Genomic DNA, 9,340 nt, shown 5'->3' on the forward strand with positions numbered 1-9,340 from the left:
TCCCTTCCACCCCCCCCCCCCCCCCCCCCCCCCCCCCCCCCCCCCCCCCCCCCCCACCCCCGTGCACTGTAGCTCCTCCCAGATGCCATATTAAGGCAACTCTGCCTCCCTCTGGGAGGGGCTACAGTGCATACAGCAGGTGGTTACTCAGGCGAGGGCACAAACAGTCAACATGCCCCACTGAGAGAGCCCTTTTGCAAGAGGTACAACTGAGCTCCCTAACAGCAGCAGCTTGGCGGGGAGGACAGACACAACATAGCACAATACCTGTCACCAAATTTATATGAAGCCCAAGTCTGTTATAGGTAAATCATCCTTTATTTACAAGGCTTATGGATCTGTCCTCTCATGTCTTCATTGTTATTGAATTCATTTTTAATTATTAAAGTTATTGAGTTATTTTAATAAAATGAGTCCCAATACCTAAGCAATAAAGATTGTTTCCTTTTTTTCTTGTGTAGCTCGTGTCAGCAGTTGTGGAATACGGAGGCAAGCGGGTTAGAGGAAGTGACCTCTTCAGCCCCAAAGACGCTGTGGCTATCACCAAACAGTTTCTCAAAGGACTGAAGGTACAGCTTCCTTTCCTGTGCTTTCCTAAGTCTGAAACAAAGATCCCGAGGCTGAGTATGAACTGATGAGATGTTGAGTAGATTCCTGATTGTAGTACTGTGTCCACCCAGCGAAGTCTAAGCGAGCTCTTGAAACATTGCCTTCCGGGCTGCACTGGGCCTGCACTGTGCACTGGGTCAGGAGCTGAGTGAGAAATAACTGTGTAATTTAAAATTGTTAATCTCTCTCTCTCTCTCTCTCTCTCTCTCTCTCTCTCTCTCTCTCGTGTGTGTGTGAAGAGGAAAGTCAGCCTTTGGTAACATTCCTTAGCCAGCCACCTTGTTTTTTGACACTGAGGCCTGGGGCTTTTAGGCTCCACTAGGCTGGCTGGCCAACGAGCTCCAGGGAGCCCCCCCAGCCCCCAGTGCTGGGGTAACAAGTGGGCGTGTCTTAGTTTCTTTCCCTGGTGCTGCAGGAAAATGTTTTGACAAAGTGACTTAAAGGAGAAAGGGTTTGTTTAGTTCACAGGTCCGGGATGCAGGCCATCATTCCAGTAAGTCAAAACTGCAGTAGCTCCAGAAGTCAGTCACTCACGCCCACAGTCGAAAGACTGCGCATTGCCGGCTCACTTTCTCCACTTACTAGCTGAATCCTGCCCACAACTAAGATGGTCTTCCCACATAAATGAACACAGTCAAGGCAGCTTCCCACAGGCATGCCCAGAGGCCTGTCTACCAGGTTATTTAGAGTCTGTCAGGTTGACAGTGCTGTCGTGGGCTCCACTAGGCCCAGTGCTTTTACTTGGTAGAAGGATCTAAAGCAGGTATCTTATCACCTGAGCTGCCTCTCCCTAAACTGCTCTCCACAGTGCTCAGAATTCGTTGTCACCTGCAGTTCCTCTTGTGTTTCCTGCTTTTCTACCTCCCGTGGCTCGATTGGCTCCTCCACACAGCCCTTTCTTTGTGTTTGCTTTGCCTATTATTTAACATTTTCACAAAAGAATGAGATCTAGACAGATAAAAGAGTCCAGATTTTTTAATAACTTAACAGTAACTGAAACCTTATTGAAAATAACTAGCTTTAAATGTAGTACTTTTGGCCGGGCAGTGGTGGTGCACGCCTTTAAACTGGTCTACAGAGTGAGTTCCAGGGTAACCAGTGCTGTTATATAGAGAAACCCTGTCTTGAAAAACAACAACAACAAATTAGTACTTTTGTAAGACTAGAACATTTTTTTCTAATTAAAATAATTTTTAAATATTCTTAAATTTTGAACTAGGGAGATGGTTCATTTTGTTAAGTGTCTGCTGCTCAAATCTGAATTTAAATCCCCAGCAAACACAGAAAAGGGAAATATAGTAGTGTGCATTTGTGCCCCCTAGTGCCGAAGTATGTGCAGAGAGGAGGGAGAGGAGTCCCTGGAGCACTCTGGTCAGCCAGCCTAGCCACATCTGTGAGCTCCAGGTTCAATAAGAGACCCCATCTCAAAAAATATGCTGGAGAACCATTGAGGAAGACAACAGTGTTGACCTCTGACATCCATGCACACATGCATGCACCTTTACCCACCTGCACATACACACACAAACATCCTATTTGATTCTGTTTGATTCCTGTCCAATTCATATTTGATTCTGTCCCTTAAAGTTTCTATTGAATATATATCCTCTTTCCTGATGTATCATTAAATGTTATATTGCTAGCTTCCCCAAAATAACATAAGAACCATTTCCATATTTTAGGGAGTGGAAAATGTGTATACACAGCATCAGCCTTTCCTGCATGAGACCCTGGACCATCTCATCAAAGGAAAGCTTAAGGAAAACCTCTACCCTTATTTAGGTCCCAGCACACTCAGAGACAGGTAAGGTGACAAAGACTAGAAATAAAAACTGGGATCATAGAAAGCCAGAGAAACTAGCCGTGCCCAAGATATCCAGCTCTTGGCCTTGAAGAGGTGAACTGCCATGTAGGGAGGGATGAGTGGGTGCTGCAGTCCTGTAATTATAAACACCTGAATTCTGCCCACTGCCGGTGAACCTGGGCGAGGGCTCAAGCTTAAGATGACAGCTGGTTTCAGCTGGGTAAAACCTGAGCAGAGAACTCAGATCTAACCTGTGCACGGACTTTGACCCACAGACCATAAATCTATAAACTGTGTCTTTTAAAAAGGTGTCCCAAGCTTAGGTCAGTTTGACTTATCAAAGTTCAAGCTTGGTCTGACATTGCAGGCCTCTATGGAGGCTGAGGCAATAGTATTGCAAATTCAAGGCCTGCTGAGGTTTCACAGTGAGCTCAAGACCACCCTGCTTAGATAATGTAGACTCTGTTTCAAATTTTAAACGTGGGAGAAAAGTGTGGCTTCAAGTGAGAAGAGAGAGATGAGAAAGTAACTCAGTGGTAGTATGCTTGTTTACCATGCGTGGGGATTTATTCCCAGTACTCAGAAATTAAAATATTCAAAAAATTTTAATGTCCATAGTTATTCTGAATAAAGTATTTCTGTGTTCACTGTTCAGAACACACATTACAGAAGCAACTTTTTGATGTTATAACAACCTATGTAAGAGTTTGGTTTCCACCAGTTTTTGAGACTGAAGCTAATCATTCACTAAATGAAGAATTAAAGTATGTGTTTTCTAAAAGAAGTTTGCAAAGATTTTCTCTGAACTCTGAAGATTTCTTTAGTTCTCTCATGCAAATTTGTGATCTTCTTACTGTACCAACCTTTGCCACATAGCAATAAATAATAGATAAAAAAAAAAAAAAAAAAACTAGAGGAGCCAGTAAAGATGGCTCAACAGGTAAGGGTGCTTGACCAAGCCTGACAACCTGAATTCATCAGGACCTACATGGTGAAGGAAAGAACTGAGTCCCAAACTTGTCCTCTGACCTACAGACACACTCCATGGTGTGGGTGTGCTCTCTCTCTCTCGCGCTCTCTCTCTCTCTCTCTCTCTCTCTCTCTCTCTCTCTCTCTCTCACTCACTCACACACACACACACACACACATACACATACACACACACCGAGAAAGCAGGGAACCTAGATCATGTTCCTGATCACACTGAGACGTTGTGTGCTGCCCCCTTGTGTTGTTTCGGCTGAGGAGTCTTTGAGTTTGCATGTCAGAATTACATATGAGCTCCCCTGCCAAGCCTGAATCATTGACTTGCTTTGCAATGAAGAAACAGGTGTTTTAGATCCTTCAGACCCCTCCCTATGTTCTGTATTTTAGCAGTGTATCAGTTTCCTCTTATGCTCTACGGCATCTGTCATTTGGCGTTTCAAACATTAATGCCCAAAATAGATTTGCTACTTGATTGCCAGCCAGAACAGGTTGTTACTGGTTTGGGTGAGGATTGGACTTTGCCAAATGTGGCCAGCACACAAACTGAGAGGCCTGATTAGCAAAGCCATATGTGTCCCAAGAAAAAAATGATAACTTTCTTTAGTTAGAACTTTAGTCCAGTGTTTAGTTAATTTTAATAAAAACAAAATTTGTCCAGACCAATTTACTTAAGCCAACTTAAGATTTACATGTGTACAAATTCTAGCTAGTTAAGAATTATAGTCATATATATTTATATTGGACCACATAAAATAAAGGGAACCAGCATATACAGTTGGTATCCATTGGGTAATTTGATGTAAGAATTTTACTGTTGATATAATTCATCTGTTATTTGGATTGGCAGTTTAGTATTTCAAAGATATAATGAAATTCAGAAAGAAGAAAATGTTTAAGATTTTAGGCGAATGATTCTTGTACACTGTATTTTTTTTTCCTTAGTTCCTTAAAAAGAACTATGTGGTCCAGAATTTTTTTAAATACAAGGTTAATACCAGATGTAGCCGGGAGTACGATCCAGTCACTAAACAGTGTGTAGGAACCATGCATTAGATCCAGGTGCCCGCTAATAACAAAATGTAAAACTGCTCCCAATTTCTCACCTATTTGAGAAGCTTTTGAAAAACCTTGTTCTTGAGGCTTTTAGTTAATTTGATAAGCCATGAATGTGCTTATAGATTTCATATGAGAATGGCTGAATGCAGGTAGGAGCCGCTCTTCTAGAGAACTGGATTCCGGTTCTTAGCACTCGCCCACTTTCAGCTCCAGCTCTAGGAGAGCCCATGCTGTCTTTGGCCTCTTTGGGCATCCACACATACATAGCTTATGCTCATCAGACACATACATAAAAAATGTGTAACTTATAAAAAACTAAAGAATTGCTGAATGAAAAATTAGCTACTTACTGCTGCTAAAAGGAAGCCATGGACCAGATGAGTATATTAGTGTACATAGCAAACCTTCCAGTGTTGAGTCATTGCCAAACAAAGCTCAACATGAGCTCTCCCCCATAGTGCTTATTAGCTGTTGGCCTCTGTTCCATTTATCACTGTGATCTGAACGTGTGTACAGTTAATTATGCTGCTTTATTCTTTGGTACAGCAGGTGTTTATTGAATGCTTTCAGTATGTTAAGAATTGTGGACACCAGGGCTGTAGAAGTAGCAGGAAGACCCATACTTACCCTTAAGGTACCCTTGAGAGTAAACAAAAGTGCTGCAAAAGAAAGAACAGAATGACAAGCTACAAAGTAACTGTGGGCCAGGGGAGTTTAGACTAGACAAAACCTCGCTAAGGAGGTGGCATTCAAAATGGATTTTTAATTACAAAATAAAAGTCAATAACATAGTGATTAGAAAATGCAACTCAAAACAGAGGGAATGCCAAAGTAAAGGTCTCAGAGAAGGGAGAGCTTGCCTTTAAACCAGAAAGAAGTGCAGGGTGGAGTGTTGTGCATGGGGAGGGACTGGGTCACATGGAGCGTGGAGCCACTGGCAAAGTTTGGTTTTCTTTGCCTCCTTCTTGTTTTGTAAATATAGAAAGACATGATAAAACCCTGCGACAAAGTACAGCTACTTTTTTTTGTAGACAGTCTCACTGTATAGGTGTAGTCCTGACTGGTTTGTAACTTGCTACGTAGACCAAACTGGCCTCAAATTCACAGCGATGTCTGCCAGCTTCTGCCTCCCTCGTGCTGGGAGTAAAGGTTTGTGTCACTCCCAGCTCCAAATTGTGTTTAAATGATAACTTCGTAAGAGACTGATTGTGAGTGAAAAGCGAAGAAGCAAGCAGACTACTGAGGGAGGTTCTTAAGTCCACAGAAGACGTGAAAGTGGCTTGACGCAAAGGAAGGAGAAGCAATCTATTTAAGAAAGTACGCTGATTGAGCAAGAGTAACAGAAGCCAGGGGTGATGCTCAGGTTTTGAGGCAAAATTAAGAATTTTGTTGAGGTGCCTATTTAATAATAAAACAGAAATGTCACCTATTCCTAGGTATGGTGGCCCACACAAGTAATCCCAGCGCTAAAGAGCTTAAGACAGAAAGTTGAAGGCTTGCCTAGATTCCATAGCAAGACCTCACTTCAAAAAAATCTGTCCTCAGTTGGGAGTTGATAAGACATTGGTCATGTAGATCAGATAGGAGCTCTAAAGGAGAAAGAGAAAAGAAGATTGCTCAGGATACAGTGCTGAGCACAGGCCAGGAGCCAGTAGGAGACTCCATAAGAACCAAACAAAAGAAGACAAAGCAGAGGTCTGGTGGTGGTGGAGCACACCTTTAATCCCAGCACTTGGGAGGCAGAGGCAGGCAGATCTCTGTGAGTTCAAGGTCTGGTCTACAAGAGCTAGTTTCAGGACATGCTCCAAAGCTACAGAGAGAAACCCTGTCTTGAAAAAAAAAAGCAAAAACAAAAACAGAAGAACAATAAGAAGAACAACAACAAGAACAAGAAGAAGAGAAGAACAAGAAGACGACAAAGCAGAGACGAGGGAGTCTTCAAGACAAGCACGTGGTAGGCCATGCCCTGTCTTCTGAGACGTAAAAAACAAGTACCAAAAGTAAAGCCTCTCAGTTTAGTGGGGTGGTGATGGTCCCCAAGTGTCAGCAAGATATGGAAGCCAAGTTTCAGTGAGTTTAGATGCTAAATTAGGAAGTCGTATAGAATAACAGGTGAAATAGGAATATGTATTTGAATATAATTTACTAATAAATTTAAGTAGAACTTCCATGCAAGGTCAAATGCCTATTAGTGGACATTAATTTAAAATGTACCAAGTGAGCTTAGTTGTCTGGTTTTCAGTGACACTTTTTAACTTATACAAGGTTAAATGTGAGGAAGGCAAATGGGTCCAATCAGGATTCTAGAAAGTGGAAATAGGAGGAAAGGACTGGATAGTGACATAAGCGTTGGTGGTTGAATTGGAAGTACAGACTGTTATTGCATATGACTATTAATATAGGTAAGTTTTAAATTGAGGGATGATTATTGGAGAAAGGAGATCTTAAATTCATGATTTCATGGGTGACCCACATGTTAGTAATAATAAAATTTAGGCCGTAACATGGATTGTGTAGGAGTAGAAGAAAAACTAGGCATAACTTAGGTATTTAGGTGATAAGCCGTGCTGGTGTTAAAGTCTCTGGAAGTGTTGAGAAGAATACAGGGGAGGACGGTGAGCAGAGCTAGGTCTCTAGAGAGTGCAGGGGAGGACCGTGAGCAGAGCTAGGTCTCTGGAGAGTAAGGGCAGCCAGGAATGGAGGTCGGGAGAAGCAGCACAGCATGTTACAGGCATCTAAAGTCTTGGAAACTTTGAAGGAGGAGGCAGAGAAATGGTCCAAACTGGTTGAGGGTATAGAAGATATTATTCTATGTCACCTCTAAGCTCTGCCTAGCAGAAGCAGGATAAAGAGCACTTGAAAAACACTCTACTTAACAATACCAATTCTGAAAAGTTTATCCTGTAAACAAATATACACTCACAAGTACACAAAGACATGTAAACCCGGTATTCACTGGAACATGAATTGTCACAGCACAGTCTAGAGACAAGCTAAACACTCACCACAGAGGACTGGAGCTCAGTTACAGCTCAGCACTGTGAGTTCTCGCTTTCCTCCCTCCCTCCCTCCCTCCCTTCTTCTCTCCCTCCCTCCCTTCCTTCCTTTCTTTCTTTCCAGACAAGGTCTTATTAGGCTGGTCTGGAAATCACTACATAGCCTAGGCTGGCCTTCAACTCAATATCTTCCTGTCTTAGCTTCCTGTTGTTCCACCAAAGCCTAATTCTTAATTTAATTTAATTAATTAATTTAATTTAAATTACTTTAATGGGCTAATTCTTCATGGAGCATATGCAAAACTCTCTAAGATGTATTCATGGAAAATCCAAGATGGTGTCATTCCCTCTTTTGTGGAAAAAAATAAAAGCTATGACTATGTATATGTAAGCATATGCTTAACTATACATATATGTACATGACATGTATATAATGTGTGTGTATAGCATGGTTTATGAAAGAAGTCATGAGAACTGCTGATTATCACCTCTGTATGTTGAGGCAGTGGTTCATTATATCATACATAGCCTTCTAGTTAACTATTGTATTAGTAGATATTGTACATATATTGAAGTAAGAGTTAATTAGTCTTTAAGGTTTTCATACTATCCAACAGTATTTTACAAGGAGTAAGAATTCAATAACTATTCATTAAACCATGTAAATAGCACTAAATATGCCAAAATTTACCATTGAAAAATTTAGTTGATAATTCAGATTTTTGTTGGTTGTCATTAACTTGCTCTGGACTTTGGCTCTGCTCCGGCTTAGCCCCAGTATCATCTCTGGCCACATTCTTGGCCCTAGTACATCACACTGAGAAGATGTTCACCTGGCTTAGGTGTCATGATGGAACGTCTCGGCCTTCCCATTGTTGCAGGGCTGTGGCAGTAGTGCAGACTTGCACAGCCAGAGCACTTACATTCTCTTAGTCTTAGCTATGTAATTGGTGGTTACTGTTTGAGAATAAGGACGTGAAAGGGGGTTGATCTTCATTCTGCAGATGGACTTATTTATCCTCCCTATCTGGCTAAATCCACACAGTTGCGCTTATCTCTGATAGACACACATTTCATAGACTCTTGTTGCAATCACTGCTTTGTTTCTATAAAAGCCATTTTCCCTGCAGAAAAATATCAAAAGAACTTTACTATTTTTAAGTATATTCGAAATTTTAAACTTTAGGCATAAGCGTAGTGGTCCACAAAGTAGGTTAAGTGTTACATTTGGAAAGTTTTTCCTGATTAGCTCATGTGTAGAAATAATAGTTTCTAGAAATACTATATTTGATGTTTTATTTTTCTAACAAAATAAGATACAAATTGGGCTCTTAGTTTGTCCTTGTGTAGCTGGATATAGCATGAACTGGCTGCTGTTTTCTAACATTTCTGACTGCCTAGTTAATGCTTTGGGTTGCTATGGTGAATTACAGAGCGAGGAGGATGCACATTGACTTGAACTTGTGTATTCCATCATGTATAAAAGATTTTCTATGTATTTTACCACGAGTCTCGTAGGAACATCTTTTTTTTTTTTTTTTTTTTTTTCCTGAGACAGGGTTTCTCTGTATAGTCTTGGCTGTGCTGAAATTCTCACTCTGTAGACCAGGCTAGGCTCAAACTCAGAGATTTTCCTACCTCTGCTTCCCAAGTGCTGGGATTAAAGGCGGGCATCACCATGGAACATCTTTTAAAATTCATTGGGAAAAGGAATAAAAAGAAAAATGTTATGAGACTCTTCAGTTTTGTTTTAATTTTATATTTGAGACAAGGTCTCACTCTGTAGCTCTGGCTGGCTTCCAGTGCTCAACAATACTCCTGCCTCAGACTCCCAAGTGCTGAGATTATAGGTGTGAGCCGTCACACCCAGTTTCAGAGACTTTTTTTT

General features: G+C 41.3%; 1 protein-coding gene across 2 annotated transcripts in view; it reads left to right on the plus strand.

Annotated features, from left to right (window-relative positions):
* Positions 1-9,340, plus strand: part of Vps45 (vacuolar protein sorting 45 homolog) — a 62,742-nt gene that overhangs the window by 25,183 nt on the left and 28,219 nt on the right. The window contains exons 12-13 of one of the 2 annotated variants that reach the window (XM_050124599.1): positions 462-569; positions 2,292-2,413. In XM_050124599.1, the coding sequence (XP_049980556.1) occupies positions 462-569; positions 2,292-2,413 (230 nt within the window). The remainder of the gene's footprint in view (positions 1-461; positions 570-2,291; positions 2,414-9,340) is intronic. The other variant, XR_007589065.1, reaches the window with a different exon arrangement.

The sequence above is a fragment of the Alexandromys fortis genome, unplaced genomic scaffold (genome assembly GCF_014885135.2).
Source record: "Alexandromys fortis isolate MF-2015 unplaced genomic scaffold, M_Fortis_MF-2015_v1.1 scaffold_218, whole genome shotgun sequence".
Classification (NCBI taxonomy): Eukaryota; Metazoa; Chordata; class Mammalia; order Rodentia; family Cricetidae; genus Alexandromys; species Alexandromys fortis.